We start from the raw sequence: 16287 nt of genomic DNA, 5'->3' as shown, positions 1-16287 counted from the left end.
TTAAATCCACTTCAGTCTGGTTTCCGTCCTGGCCACAGCACTACTACGGCTCTTGTCAAAATCACCGATGACATCCGAATGGGTATGAACGATAAGAAACTTACCGTTCTTACTCTCTTAGATTTTAGCAATGCCTTCAACACGGTTGATTTTGACATTATGCTCGCTTTGTTACGGTCTCTTAACATATCTGATACGGCGATTGACTGGTTTTTTAGTTATTTGGTTGGTCGTCGGCAAAGAATAAAGATTGATAACTCTTATTCTTCTTGGTGCAGCACGCTGGCTGGTGTTCCACAAGGCGGTGTGCTGTCCCCTCTCTTATTTTCTATATTTATTAACTCCATCACTCTTAATCTCTCTTCTTACTATCACCTTTATGCTGACGACCTTCAAATTTATTCGCAGGGAGTGTTCAATGAACTTGATTCAGTCATAGAGGGCACAAATCGTGACTTGAAACGCTTATCAGATTGGAGTCAGAATTATGGTCTTAAAGTAAATCCAGGGAAAACTCAAGTGATTGTGATTGGCAGCCCTAAACTGATTTCCCAAATCGATTTCGTTAAGCTTTCTCCGGTGGTGTTTGATGATGTCCAAATCCCTTATTCCAACCAGGTGAGAAATCTTGGCGTTATCATGGATAACTCTCTAACCTGGGTACCTCAAGTGAGCGAAGTGAGCAGGAAGATGTTTGCCGCTATAGGTTCCCTCAGGCGACTTCGTAACTTTCTACCTATTCCTACAAAGATTGCGCTTGCTCAGACATTACTTCATCCCATTCTTGATTATGCTGACATTTCTTATTTGGATATTACTGAGGATCAGCTAAGTAAGCTTGAACGTATTCAAAATGTCTGCATTCGGTTCATATTTGGGCTGCGCAAATACGACCATGTTTCCAGTTTTCGATCTCAACTAAAATGGCTCCCCATCCGTCGTCGTCGGAATTCTCACATAATTTCTCTTCTTTATTCTATACTTTTTAATCCAGCAACTCCCCGCTATCTCAAGGAGCGTTTCTCTTATCTTAATTCAATTAGATCCTCTCAAAATTTCCTTCTATCTGTGCCATCTTCATCTTCCAAATTTTATAATCGTTCATTTACTTTCCAAGCTATTCGACTGTGGAACTCTCTCCCTGTTGAGTTAAGACGTTCTCAATCTATTGCCTCGTTTAAATCAAACCTTAAAGAATACTATCTTTCCCTTCCTTAGATTTTATGAATGACACTGCTGTTTGTTTCTCTATGAATATAAACCTTTTTATATATATATTTATGTGTATGTTTATGTATGTTTATGGTTATACTTATTTATGTATGTCTATTTGAATGAGTGTTTTGTGTTGTTTGGTTGTATTTAAATTCTACTTCTCATATTTTTAGAGCCACCTACCATATATTCTGATTATATTAACTCCAGTACCCAAAGGTTGTCTGGAAGAGATCGCTCTTCAGCGATAAGACCGCCTGTTGTTACCTCTGTTTAATTTGTTTTGTTTCTTGTGTATTACTTGTAAACTATGTGAGGTGTGCAATAAAGAGTATTGTATTGTATTGTATTATATTTAGCCATAATCTCTCAAAAATCATACAAGTGAAGTGTTAAATGTTAAACCACATCCCTAATTGATAAATCAATATTCGCCCAGAAACTGACGAACCCGTCAATCGGTCCCGAGTTAGCTGCGATTCGCTGAATTAGCAGACGGACGGACATGCATAATACGACATTTGCATCTCTAACTTGGACGGGGAATTACTAATCCTTAGTATAAAAAAATATGTCTGTCTTGTCTGTAGGTTTGCCTGACTGGAAATTACTGATACATACTGTATGTCTGTCTATTTTCCTGTCTATCTATCTGTGTCTCCCTGTATGTCTATGTATTACTTCTTCACGTTTTCCTTAAAATTAGAAATGTTGAAAATACTGCTAAGTATTCAGTTTAACCCCATAATCTCTCAAAAATCGTACAAGTAACGTGGTTAAACCAGCATCCTTAATTGATAAATCAATATTCGCCCCAGAAACCGACGAACCCGTCAATCCGGTCCCGAGTTAGCCGCGATTCGCCGAATTAGCAGTCGGACGGACATGCATAATACGACATTTGCATCTCTAACTTGGACGGGGATTTACTAATCCTTAGTGTGAGAAAATGTGTCTCTCTGTTTGTCTGTCCTTATCAGACGTTTCGTTTGTCTCGAACATGCATATTTGATTAAGATTCAGATTCAATGGTTTATTCATGGTAAACACATTATTAACTACAAAATAGTATTTTAAAATTGCAAACATAAGATTACATACATACATACATATAATCACGCCTGTATCCTATAAAGGGGTAGGCAGAGCCACTCTTGGCAAAAAGGGGTTGAACGAAATCCAAATTGTGACATAAGATTAAATTTGCAAAAATCGTCATTTGCACCTTTTAATTAGGCGGGAAATGACTAGTCCTTAGTATGAGAAAATGTGTGTCTTATCTTGTCTGTAGGTCTGTCTGATCTGGTACGTCTGTCTGTTTGTGTCGGAGATGCCATCACATATTAATTCATTCATTGGGTCATTTACATTTTTCACTTGGTCTTGGTAATTTCCAACATTCATACTTTAAGAAAATGTGCCTGTCTGTTTAGCTTATATTACTCCTTCACACTTAATCCGCATTACCATTTTGTTGAAATTTGGTAAATGATTATGAACCTTCCCTTAACACAAAATTCATCCCTAAAAAGGCTAAAAATGATGTCACTTCTCTTCAAGTTAGATAATTGAGGCGTCGCCTGATAATAGATAAAAGCATTCCGCTAAAATTAGGTTATTGCCTTTTACTTTTATCAGGCGTTATAATTGTTTCTTAAATATAAAGTTGATGATGCAGGGAATCAATAAAGAATAGAATAAATACTATTTCCACTTAGGCGAAGTCAGGGAAAAAAAACTTGTTCTATTCTTGGTGTCGAATGTCTGTCAATGTTAATTTCGTATTCGTTCAAATTTTTTTATTTTATGCAAGTGATAAAGTCACTTTATTGTCCTTTTTAAATCTAAAGTTTTTAAATAAAATATAATGTTTAGATTGAAGCACAATTCATATGTAGGTATTATGTACATACTATATATATACATGTGACAAAAGCCTGGGCAAAGAAATAAATTCACTTCTGCTACCTAAACCTATTAAAAACTAATATACTCGATAAGTATCAACTAAATAAAATCCATTGTTTTAATTTTCCATTATTTTACTTTTTGACGAATAACGGAATGACTAATAACGGAGTTTGTATTCAGCTGACGAAGCCTGCGTTGCGGATTTAAGAATATGGTCTCGAAATAGATTGTCATTTCACTAAATAATATATATTTTAGACATCACCATTCAAAACATTTACTCTTTACTTATTCATTTTCATTCCATATTCATTATAAACAAAATAAAGTTAAAACTACTTTTAGTCGAGTCGAGTCGCGTAATAAAAATATGAATATGCATTTTTAAAACATTATTACATCAAATATGGTCACGGCGGATGTAGTACAAATTACATCGTGATAAATCCTGTAAAATATGTAATAATAGCTCTTATTTGGAAAGTAATAGGGAAAGTTTACTGATAGCGTAGTATAATACTAAGTCCGATAGTTTTATATAATGACTTTATTTGTAGTTAAGGAGAAGTATGCGAGGTAATTTACCCTGTACTTAGTAATTTTTTACACCATTTTTTAGGGTTCCGTACCAAAAAGGTACAACAGGAACCCTTATTAAGTAGAGAGTTGCAGTGGTGTCCACAGGTTATGGTGACTGCTTATAACAAAGCGGGCCACATACTTGGTTGGCACCGATGAAGTAAAAAAAGGGTTCTGAAAATGTTCCGGCTCAAGTAGGTTAAGTATTTAATGCATGTTTATAGACTTTGTGTGGTAATAGAAAAGTCACAAAATAGGACATCATAGATAAAACAAACACTAAATGAATATTGTGTTGTTAAAGTTGATATCTTCTGTCTTCTCGAATGGTTTGTATAGATGCGCAATAAACTGAAATTTTGTCCCCAGGTGGCGAGGGCCAAGAGCACGGGCCCGTGTTCCTGATGGAGCCGCCGGCCCGGCTGGTGTTCGCCAACAGCACCGGCGCGCAGGTGTCGTGCGCGGCACACGGCTTCCCACCGCCTCAGCTCGCGTGGCAAATGCCGGATGGCGCGCCGCTCGACGACGTGCCTGGCCTAAGGTGAGTGTGACTCAATGTGTATTAACAGACCAACGTGATAAGTATAAGTGGTCCATATTCCTGATCGATCTGTTGCGGTTGATGTTCGTCAACAATACTGAAACAGGTGTTGTGGACGGTACACGGTTTCTTACCACATCTCACCTCATCGTGGCTGGCTGACTTACCTCTGACCTGATGGCCGCTGTACACATGGGGCCAACGGTTGGGCCAACCCTTGGAGCACCCCCTTGGCCAAGATAAGAGTCGCTGTTTACACATTGGTGAACCAATCACTTGGCATTAGCCCTTTATAAAAGATGGACGTAGAATGGAAAAGGCTAGATAATTCTAGGTCATTAACGCTGTCAGCAAAATTTAATTAATAAATGTCCCCCTAAAAAACCTCGTGATAAAATTAAATTATCTGAAATATTAACAATTCATTGAATATTCTGATAAGCACATTTATCTTTTTTTGCCAATAAATTAATCATTTGTAAGGGTATTGTATTTCCTAAAATCAACACTATTATTGGTATAGATAATCTTATTATTTTCATAAATCTTTCATTACTGTCCTCTCTGACGGCTGACGACAAATTGAATGAGGCGCCAACGTGTGAACGCAGTTGGCCATTAGCGCCAAGATCCTTTGATATGTGAACAAAAAACCGACACCAGTCGGTTGGCTGGCCAGCGCTAGCGCCAACTGCCAACATACGGCCAAATAGCCCTCTACACGCTTGGCTAAGGCGTTCCACCAAGAGTTGATCCAACCGTTGGCCCCATGTGTACAGCGGCCTTGAAGTGAGTGTTGGCAACCAGCCAACCAGGGTTCCCAGAGCTGAGATTCTACGTGCATGATCTCGAAACCAACATGCATTTCTTGAAGGTCTACATGTAGTGTACTAGCAAGTAGGCTCGTTTAAAGGAGCATCATTTAACATAGTTATTTAACTAAAACATGCGTTTAATTTTATTAATTAATTTTATTAAGGTTAACACACTGTTTAAATACGTACGAGCAGATATTAGTTTGTTTTAAAATCACACAAACATGACTTTTTAATCTGAAAGAACGAACTAATGCCGAACTTGTAAATTATTATACAGTTATTATAACATTATTTAAAAGGATTACAGTTTACTGGAAGAACTAATTTAAAATAAGTTCACTCCTTTGAACTTTCACAAGATTAAGTACGTGACTTACAAAGTAACATGAAGAAAGTCAGCGTGAACCTAGAATATTTGCATGTAGTTTAAACTCCATAGCATCGCTTGAATAAACCAAACTGTACGTAGTGTTTGTGCTAGCTAGACTGGGACCATTCATAGCGTAAATGGCAGGATAAAGCAGTCCGTACGCACAGTGTAGACAAACCTTTTCTGCTTGATGAGTCGTTATTATTAAAGTCTTAGGATTTGCGTATACAGAAAAAACTTCTACGTTTTATATTTAATGGTTTTAAAAGTGTCTCCTTGCTGACACAATTCCTTTTTATCATAGAAAAAGTAAAACACAAAACCTGGCGTTATACATATTCTCCGTCATCATTGTGTACGTTGAAATGAAATATCTTTGTCAGTTTTCAAACGCAAAACAAAGGTACTCCAATTTCCAATTCTAAAATATATCCAAACACTTCCTGCGAATTTTCCGCGAACACCGAGCTTCTTGAATAAGTAAACCAAAAATCGAATTGACATTCACCGAGCTTTGAAAAACACCACGCGCCATACATTTATAAATATCTGGGCTCAGGTGCTGAGAACTCTTTATTAAGGAGATAGGCTACGTGCTTCTTGGCTGACATATTGCGCTTCCTACCGAATTTGGTTATACCCTGCCGAATTCCAAAGTTTACATGCAATAGGGAACTTGACTGTAGTTAAAATAAAATGTTTTTTACTATGCACGAAATAAGGCATCAGATAATTATACGAAAAACATGGACAGAAGTTATTTTTGAATCCAATTTCTATTTAATAAGTCAGGTAAAAATATATAAAGTAACTCAGTTGACCGTGACGTCACTCAATTCGATTTCATATAAATTCCATAAAAGCAAGTCGTTCAAATTCGTTTTGACAGTTCTTAAAAAGAAGCTGATTTGACTAGGAGGCAAGTAGCCTATTTTCCGCGGTTTATACCCGTAGGGATAGCACATGATTGGTAAAAAATTATCTCGTTGCGAGATAGACTACCCGTCCTTATGTCATTATTATCATATAGAAAAATAAATTGCGAAATATATCGCGGCGACATACTGTCGCGACAATTATGTACTTTATTTTGTGTGGTAGGTTTGTCTTCAACAACTAAACTTCCATCTAGAATTGCATTGCATGTTGTCGATCTCTCTAGGCATCGAACGACTGTTACCAGACTTACCAGTAATACATATTCAACGTCATCCGAGATCGAAACCTCTTTACCATACATTTTCCGCTCGAATGTATGAACTGCTTATTATTCAAACAGGAGTTCAGTGGTGGCGATAAATTCGTGTCACTAAAGGCCTAACTACATCTATTATTTATTTTATTACCCAAATATACTTACTTAGTACCTACTTTAAAACACGGTTGTTTTGTCGGCCTTACTATTTCTATGTAGGTCTTGTGTATACTCATACTCATACTCATACTCATACTCATACTCATACTCATACTCATTTATTTGTAAAGACATTTTACGCCATTTTTTTATATTTGAATTCTTTCCAATGGCTGCCATTCATCGCTTATTTAAACTGTGACATTCTCACCATCGTATCTCATTTTTTCACACATCTTGCTAGTAAGAACGGAAACATTAACTTTCATGAATTGAAAAGCATTGTCAATGTTTTTTGTTGTTTAAGAGTATAAGTTTCTTGAAGTTCTAAAACACAGAAGTTACATTGACTCGTACCGGTGATCAGTTTTTATTAAAACTTTCCAGCACTAAGTAACTTTGAAGTTCAAAGACAAAACTATTTGAAACGCCAGAAAAACTTGTCTAACTCAAACAGCTGCTTATGCATTCCGCCTTCAAATCCTCCAGCTACGCCGAGGATTGAAACTTACAAATTGTAAAAAGTTATCAAACAGAGGCGTATAAACGACCGCCGCATAGAATATGGATCAGGTGCTTTGCTTTGAATAGAGTGTATCGTAGAGACATAGACTGGTACCACGTTGATGATATACCTCATGTCGAATAGTCTGAATATTCTGCGTCACCGCACACTGCAAACTAATTGTGAAACGTATTTCAGTGTCCAAACCGATTTTTGCACCATGTACTGTACCTACTACAAAAATCTCCTGTCTCATCCCATCACGTCCTAGCCTGTCGCTGGCAAAAAAGTGAGAAGTGACAGCGCCAAATAATACCGGCCCCCCCGCCGTTGCCCCTTTTAAAAACGTCAGGGGCCTCTATTAAAATTTTAACTGGCGATGTCAGAATTGTTATGCCTCATTGGGTAGTACAGATCAGCCGGCCTAGCCGAAATGACAATCGTTGACGCTCTAGCTCTGTCGCGCTAATACGGAAGAGCGATAGAGATAGCTAGCTACGATAACAATATTATCGTGAGCGTTTGTGCATTTGGCTACGTACCCAGCGGTTCACTATGAATAGATGCGGGTATCGGTAACAGCCTAGCAATTATAAGACGCTGCAGTATGTACGGGAAATTCAGATAGGAAGTGAAACCTTGCAAGCCTTGTACCAATTAGACCGTGAAGTTTCGTTATATGCAAGAATGTTAGACTCCTGGGAAGAATATTTCGGTATTTCATTTCAAATGTTCTCGGAAATCGTGATTACAGTTCACGTACAAATTAAAATGTTTGTGGGTTCTGATTCAATTCAAGAACTTAATTTTTATAATTCTTATTCTTTGCGCTATCCCGGCATTACCATGGCTAATGAGAGCCTAGGGGCCGCATCGGCATTGCAACTAATCGCGAGAATTGGCTTAGGCACTAGTCTTTATGAAACCTCCAAACCCCCTGACCTTCCAAAGACCCTAAAGGTAAACTTGGCCTTATTGCAATAAGTCCGTTCCGGTTTTCCTTGACCGAAAACCGACTGGTAAATGTGAAATGACACTACTTGCTTAAGTTCCGAAAAACTTATTGGTACAAGCCGGGATTTTAACCAGAGATTTAAAGTCACACGGTCTTATTACTGGACCACCAGCGCTTCTAATTTATATATTTCTAGTAAACAATAGTATTTTATACAATCGTGATATAATACAAAGCTTTTCAGTCGAGTACCATGTTTAGGCCACGAAGCTTGCTAAGTCGCCTAATAGTACGGTACGAGAGTGAAAGGCTTAATTATATCACTATTGTATACAATACTTTTTCTACGAGTCATCATCTTCATCATCAATGGACGAAAAATATCATCATTTAAGTTAAAATTATTGTTAATAGCGTCATTCACCGTTGTATCAACAGCGAATTACCTAGAAACCAATTGTTTATAATAACCGTCTCTGATTGGCCGATAACGCGATCGATTAAAAAAAAATGTGTTTCAGATGCAGGATAATTTGCCAGGTATCGCAAATTAGTATAGAAATTGTATGAAGTTCTATTTTTGAAATTATTACAGTTAACTAAAGTCAACTATAATGAGATATTATAGTTGAGTCGGAACTGCCATAGAGTATTCATGCAAGTTAAAATTAATGTTAATAGAGTCGTTCACCGTTGTATCAACATCGAATTACCTAGCAACCAATTGTTTGTAATAACCGTCTCTGATTGGCCGATAACGCGATCGATTAAAAAAAAATGTGTTTCAGATGCAGGATAATTTGCCAGGTATCGCAAATTAGTATAGAAATTGTATGAAGTTCTATTTTTGAAATTATTACAGTTAACTAAAGTCAACTATAATGAGCTTATTATAATTGAGTCGGAACTGCCATAGAGTATCCAACACTGAAAAGTTAGCACTTATAGTTTAGTCTGTGGTGCCCTAATTGACAGATTACAGTCGACAAGTAGAAAAAACGATTTAATCCGTCTAGATTGTAAATAGACATGCCGCCCGTTTGCCGACATGCAGACTTCGATAAATGACCATTTCTAATACGAATACTAACACCAACACACCTTATGCCGGGCTTTCAAGAGCTACTATCGCGTGGATTCGCTTCCAATATCACCATGTCCGGGCCAACAACTAAACAGCACAGCACGTCCTGCCAAAGGTGCTTCAGCGAACGTTCAGAGCTTCCATTCGCCGAAATACCTTACTCGATGATTCTTGTCGCTTACCTAGCTTTAGGTAGTCAAACGGCACTGTTTAGTGTAACTTCGAGCTCGAAGTCTGCAAAAAAATCGAGCACGCTTACGCTGGTTCTTCTACGTCCATCTCGCTCGTGGTAAGCGTCTGTAACAAATAGGACGCATCTAAACGTCGGCACCTGATTCCGTGAACGTGTTCTGCGTGCCAAGTGAGGCTTTGCAACGGAGTTTTTCGAGTTTAGTGTGAGCCAGTTCCAATATTTTGAAGCGGTTAGTAGAGAATGGCTGATTGCATTAACCTTAAGGAACACAATTTCATATCTTTAAAGTTTTTGGTTCCATATTACGTATCGAATGCGTATCAATGAAAAGACGGTCGCTACTGGATATATACTCATACTCATACTCATACTCATTTATTTATAATATTGTTACATATTACACGTCACAATTGATTTAGGTACATAGTTATTATATGGTATATTAAAATTAAAATTATTATATTAGTATTCGTAGTTTGCTATGTCGAAATATGGTAATACATTTTTAAATTACATTATGGACCATTGAGCATTATATAATATTAGAATAGAATGGATACAATGTTTTGTGACTGTTAATTACATAGTTAATTATAGTATTTTATGCAACAGGCGTTTAAAGGAGGTCAAAAAAGACCGAGTGGCGTGGCGTTGAGGCGAAGCCGAAAATTGTTATTAAGACGCCACGAGTATTTTTTGACTCAGTTAAACACCGTTGCATACAATACTTTTTCTACGACCATGCACTTACTTTTGAATAGTTTTCTAGAATAACTTTCGTGAAATTCGCACTGTTTCCTATAAGTATTTTGACTTGTCCTCTGCAATGTTTCTGCACTCACCCTGTCGCTCGCACTCCCCCGCGCCGCCGCCCGCCCCCGGCCGGCGCCCCGCGGCCCGCTATATCCCTTAAAGGCTACTAACAATGCTGTAAGAGCTATATATCGTATGCGTGGGTGCGCGGGACGCCGGGCGGGGGCGGGCATCTTTTATGTAGGGTTTTAACGATCTATGCACGACACGGTAAATGACGAATAACAACACGGGAGTAGAAAAAATAATTTAAAAGATGTAGAATTCATTCATGTCATAAAAAGCGTGGGCGATAAGCCATTTTTTTAACGCTCGTGTGAATTGGTTCGAAGATTCTATACAGGTAATGTCTTTGGGAAGTTTGTTAAAAATCTTGGGACCTTGTACCTGCATAGTCTTGGAGGACTTAGTCAGACGACAACTGGGGAGGAGCAGGCGTTCTTTGCTTCTTAGACGGGTTCGTGTTAGCTTGCTTGTATTAAATGTGTGTCTGTGTGTGTGTACGTGTTTGGCGATGTTAAAAATGTATTGTGATGTGAGTGTTAAAATGTTGTCTTATAAAAAGTTGTTTTGCTGGTGATCCGGGGGGAGCGAAGGATATTATTCTTATCGCCCGTTTTTGTAAAATAAACACTCGATGCCATTCCGCTGCTGTTCCCCACAGTTCGAGGCCGTAGCACATGGTCGAGTGGAATAGGGAGAAGTAGCTGGAGCGTTAGTTGCTTCTGAGGTAGCACGTGAGCGAGCCTTCCTAGTGCAAAACACGCCCCTGAGAATTTGCCACATGTGACGTCTATGTGCTTGTCCCACTTAAGCGAAGAGTCCAGAATGACACCGAGAAATTTTGTGTTGTGTACTTGTCCGATGTTTGCGTCATCTATGCGAATATTTAGAGGTTTCGGAGGCTTTCCTCCCAGATTTATGTGCAAGAGTTGAGTTTTAACTAGGTTTAAGACTAGGCCGTTATTAGAGAACCAATTCTGCATTGTTCTTATATCAGTCCTTATAATTTCCTCTTGACCTCTGCATCAAGCGAAAGGTTGCTCGACACGGTCGACCCTAAGTAGCAGAACTTATCGACTACATCCAAGGGTACGCCTTCCAGCGAGATGGACGGCTGGAATGTGTAACTCTGCGCTAGAATTACTGTCTTCTTCGTATTTATGGACATGGAAAATAAGCCACAAGCGTAGGCAAATTTGTCCAGCAGGACTTGGAGCTCATGAGGTGTTTCGGCAACAAATGCTGCGTCATCGGCAAAAAGCATGCTATCAAGAAATAAATCTTCGTGGTTACGTCGAGCTTTCAGAAGTTGAGCATTCAGCAACTTACCGTCTGCTATAGTATGAAGGTGGATTCCCTGCAGAGTGTCACCAAAGGCAATCTTTAGTAACAGGGAAAAGAATATGCCGAATAACGTTGGCGCTAAAACGCAGCCCTGCCGAACCCCATCGCATCGGCAAGGCGGCCACGACGTTCGGTAGGCTGCGTGCAGGAGTATGGAACAACAAACACCTTACGACGAAGACCAAGATGACTGTCTACCAAACTTGTGTCTTAAGCGTGCTCTTGTACGGGGCCGAAACTTGGACGTCGTATGCTAATCAGGAACGAAGACTGAACACCTTCCACATGCGCTGTCTTCGGAGTATACTCGACATAACATGGAAAGATAGGGTCACCAACGAAAGTGTGCTGGACATCGCTCAGCTGCCTAGTATTACCGCGCTCCTAAAGCAGAGACGCTTGCGGTGGCTGGGCCATGTGCAGCGTATGGACAGTACTCGTTTGCCCAGACGGACTATGCTGTGCCAACTCGCATCAGGCAAGCGCAATGTAGGACGCCCACTCCTCCGCTTTAAGGACTGTGTAAAGCGCGATATGGTAGCTTTTAACATAGATTTTAACTCGTGGGAAGACCTAGCAGCAAACCGCGTCGAGTGGAGGGCCAGCCTTTTAAGAGGTCGTGAAACCCATGACAGGTCCTGGTTTCAAAACTTAGCCCGAAAACGGGCAATAAGGCATAACGAGGATCGCGCTCGTGTAGAGATAGAGACTAATTCTAGTTTTATTTGTGACAGATGTGGTAGGTTGTGCCGATCACGAATCGGGTTATATAGCCACAAGCGCCGCTGTCCCTAGATCTGAGACGCTGCTTGAATCATCTGTAAAGATGTACAAGGCCTGATGATGATGAATTTCCTCTAGGCTTTGTACGGAATCGGCAGATAAATACGTCGCATGCATCATCGGCGAATAAATACATGTCACCACGAACAATTGAGGGGAGGTCATTGACCGGTATCAGGAAGCATAAATTAGCTAAAGACGATCCCTGTGGGACTCCGATGTCGATGCCGCCTAAATGGGATTTTTCCTGGCCGTTGTCTAAGGCCACCACTTGCTGTCGGTCTTTTAGGAACTCCAACAGCAGTTGGTGGGCAGGACCACGGATACCTAAGTGGTGGATCTTTTTCCCTAGTACTTCGTGGTTACACAAATCGAAGGCGCGAGTCATGTCACATAACAAAATGGCAACATGAGACGATTTTTCTTTGGCAACCATGATTTTTTGGATTGTTTCGCGTATGACATTTATGCATGACCTGTTTTTCCTGTAGGCATATTGTTTGTCGCTAATTAAGCCAAAACGTTCAAGAAAAGATGTAAAGTTCAACGTTCAAGAAAAGTATAAAGACTGGACATAAAGATTGTCACAAGGAACGGTTCGGGCACTACCCTTATCTAATCACGGCAAAGATACCGGTATTACCGGCAAAATTTTCAAACCGATGTCATATAAAAATATTACCTATAGACATAAAAACTTTTTCATTTCGATTTCGTTACAAATCTTTTTTTTCCACAACTTTTCTACGAATATCCGATAATAAGACATCGAGTTTGTCAAAATTTGAGCTGAAATCACAATATACAAATACAACAAATACAAATACAAATAATTTATTAATAAAAACATAATTGTACAGTGATTGTTCTTAAAGGCTAAGAATTGTTATACATATAAGAGATGAATATACTTAACAAACATAACAAAGAGAACAAATCTCCTAACTAATAAATGTCGCTGTTCTGAACGTAAATGCATGCTGTTCTTATAAAAATACCAAAGTCACTATAAGTGTGCCGTTCTGATCATCATCATCCGCAGTTCCACTGCACCAAATGTTCCGCGCGGAAGAAATGAAACTTCGTCATGTGGAAATGAAAATATTTAAGAAAGGGTAGTTCAAAATTCGAGTTGGTGACACTGAGCGTTAAACGTTTAACGCTGCCAGTTAGCTGTCAGTTGGAATTAGCATTTGAAATTTCACTTCAAAAAATACGTATTATAAATTCTTAAGATTACAAACAGGAGATGAGACAACGATTATCAAAATTTTTATAGTAGGTAAGTCAAATTATCCAAGATACATTAAATACACGATCATTAATTAAAGAAGCTTTTTTATTCAACTCGTTAGTATGTTAGTGTGCGTCAAAACGTAGAAGCAAAATTTGACCCACTTCCCGGTTTCCGACTGAGATGAAATTTTGCACACATATGTAAATCACGTGACAATGCAATATTATGGTATCATGGAGCTGATCTGATGATGGAGCAGAAAGGTGGTCATAGGAACTCTGTTATGAAACGTCGTATCCCCATCGAGTATGGTAGCTGGGGAGTTTATTGCACAACCTTAAATTTTTTGACCAAAGCATGAAACTTGGCACAGTTGTTCCTTATATCAAAATAAGCCGATTAAGATCGGGAGCCTTCGGGAGCCTCCCCCCTGGGGCCCGGGAGGGGGGGTCAAAGTACCGCTTCACCCGGCTTGGTTTGAAAAATTCTAACTTACCCCGTTTAGTTAATACGTCATGTTTGGTATCGTTTTCGAGTAAATTAATAACGTAGAATTCGTTTTTAGTACTAAAATTATAATTTAATGGTAAATAAAATTAAAAAAAAATAAAAAATTTGAATTTTCTATAAATAAAAAATATGACATGATAGCCTATTTAGTATAGATTATAAAAAATATAACTTTTATCCACCTTTACTAACGTTAAGTTCCACAAAAAATTACTTTAAGACGCGCGGCGTCGGGACGCCGCGAGCGTAATTTTAAAATGCCTTTATTTTAGAAACTCTATTAGACCCTGTTTAGCTATTAGGTCATGTTTGATATCGTTTTCGAGTAAATCAATAACGTAGAATTCATTTTTGGTACTAAAATTATAATTTTATGGTAAGTAAAATTAAAAAAAATAAAAAAAATTGAAATTTTTCATCCATGATTTACAAATTCAAGTCATCATAAATGACAAACTGTTTGCTTTTTCTATAAATAAAAAATATGATATGAAAGCCTATTTAATATAGATTATAAAAAATATAACTTTTATCCACCTTCACAAACGTTAAGTTCCACAAAAAAATTACTTTAAGACGCGCGGCGTCGGGACGCCGCGAGCGTAATTTTAAAATACCTCTATTTTAAAAACTCTATTAAACCCGGTTTAGCTATTAGGTCATGTTTGATATAGTTTTCGAGTAAATTAATAACAAAGAATTTATTTTTGGTACTACAATTATAATTTAATGGTAAATAAATAAATAAAAATATTTATCTATGATTTGCAAATTCAAGTCAACAAAAATGTCAACTGTTTGCTTTTTCTTTAAATAAAAAATATGATGTAAAAGCCTATGCGTATGTCACCAAACACCCAGACAAGTTTGGTGGAAACTTCCTTCACGAACTGCTTGGTGTCTGATGACCATGGTCCAAATGTTTCAAATGCAATTGCCGCAAATATGTAGTTGTTTTTTAAAAATGCATATTTGCGCGTTTAAACTGGGCGTTTTGCAGCAGCAGTCCCTGGTTTCTGGGCCGAACGTTAGACGTTGGACGGAGCCAAGGTATCCACACAGGTCACGCCCCACGCCAAGGGTCGTCCCAGAAACCAAGGCAAAAGCGAGCAACCAGCAGGCCGCTTTCCGTCTGCTGCTGACAAGCCGACAGGTTCGAGGGTTGTCGGTATGTTCGCTGTGCGGAGAGCCTTGCGGATTAAATCGTTAAGTGCAGCGTGTCACAAAATTCGGCCAGCACTAGACTGGCAGTGGAGTCCGTGGTGTCCTAATGCGTCGGCAGCAAGGGTGTGGTTGGCATGTCTTTAGCCCCAGTCTTAGACAAATGGCAGTATATGATGAAGTAAGGCAGCCTCGGAAGGAGGTATGTTCTCCAAGTGTCGATCTTTTCTAGTAAAGAGGTTCTTCCGGCACTCATTCACTGCTGCGTAAGGACCCTTGATCTGAAACAATATGTGCATTGTCATTTTATTTAAACAGATTCTGCAACTATCAAATTACAACATTTTGGTGGATCACCTTCACTATTACACACTTACCTATCATACAAAATAATTACAAACTTTAGTAGAATCTGATTAGCCTATCTATGATATTGCTCCATCTCGTAATAGTTTGAAGCCTTGGGTGGCCAGGTTTCTCCCTTGTTGATCGTTTCAAGCTGCGTTTATCGTACCTATCCCATACTATGTCTAATCTAGAAACGTTTTCTTTTGGCTTTGAAGCTTAGCCAGGCCACCCAAGGTGTCAAACTATTACAAGATGGAGCAATATCAGAGGCAAATCAGATTCTACTAAAGTTTGTAATAATTTTGTATGATACGAGTACGTAACGTAAGTGGGTAATACTGAAGGTTACGTGATCCACCAAAAAATTGTAATTTGATAGTTGTAGACTCTAAAATGATAATGCACATATTGTTTCAGACCAAGTCGTTGCGTAACGGTGAATGAGTGGTCGAAGTACCTACCTCTTTAGGTACCAGAAAAGATCGACAATTGGAGAACATACCTCCTTCAGAGGCTGCCTTGTATCAGCATATACTGCGCACAGTGTACCAGGGGCCCATTTC

At 38.7% G+C, this 16287-nt stretch overlaps 1 protein-coding gene across 1 annotated transcript in view; it reads left to right on the top strand.

The window, feature by feature from the left end:
- LOC125225172 (Down syndrome cell adhesion molecule-like protein Dscam2) overlaps positions 1-16287 on the top strand; it is a 249772-nt gene that overhangs the window by 50620 nt on the left and 182865 nt on the right. Inside the window, exon 3 of the mRNA XM_048128749.1 lies at positions 4075-4246. Coding sequence (XP_047984706.1) covers positions 4075-4246 — 172 coding nt within the window. The remainder of the gene's footprint in view (positions 1-4074; positions 4247-16287) is intronic.

Source organism: Leguminivora glycinivorella, chromosome 4 (assembly GCF_023078275.1).
Source record: "Leguminivora glycinivorella isolate SPB_JAAS2020 chromosome 4, LegGlyc_1.1, whole genome shotgun sequence".
Taxonomy (NCBI): domain Eukaryota; kingdom Metazoa; phylum Arthropoda; class Insecta; order Lepidoptera; family Tortricidae; genus Leguminivora; species Leguminivora glycinivorella.
The sequence above is the reverse complement of the archived record's forward strand: the minus strand, read 5'-3'. Positions and strand labels throughout refer to the sequence as shown.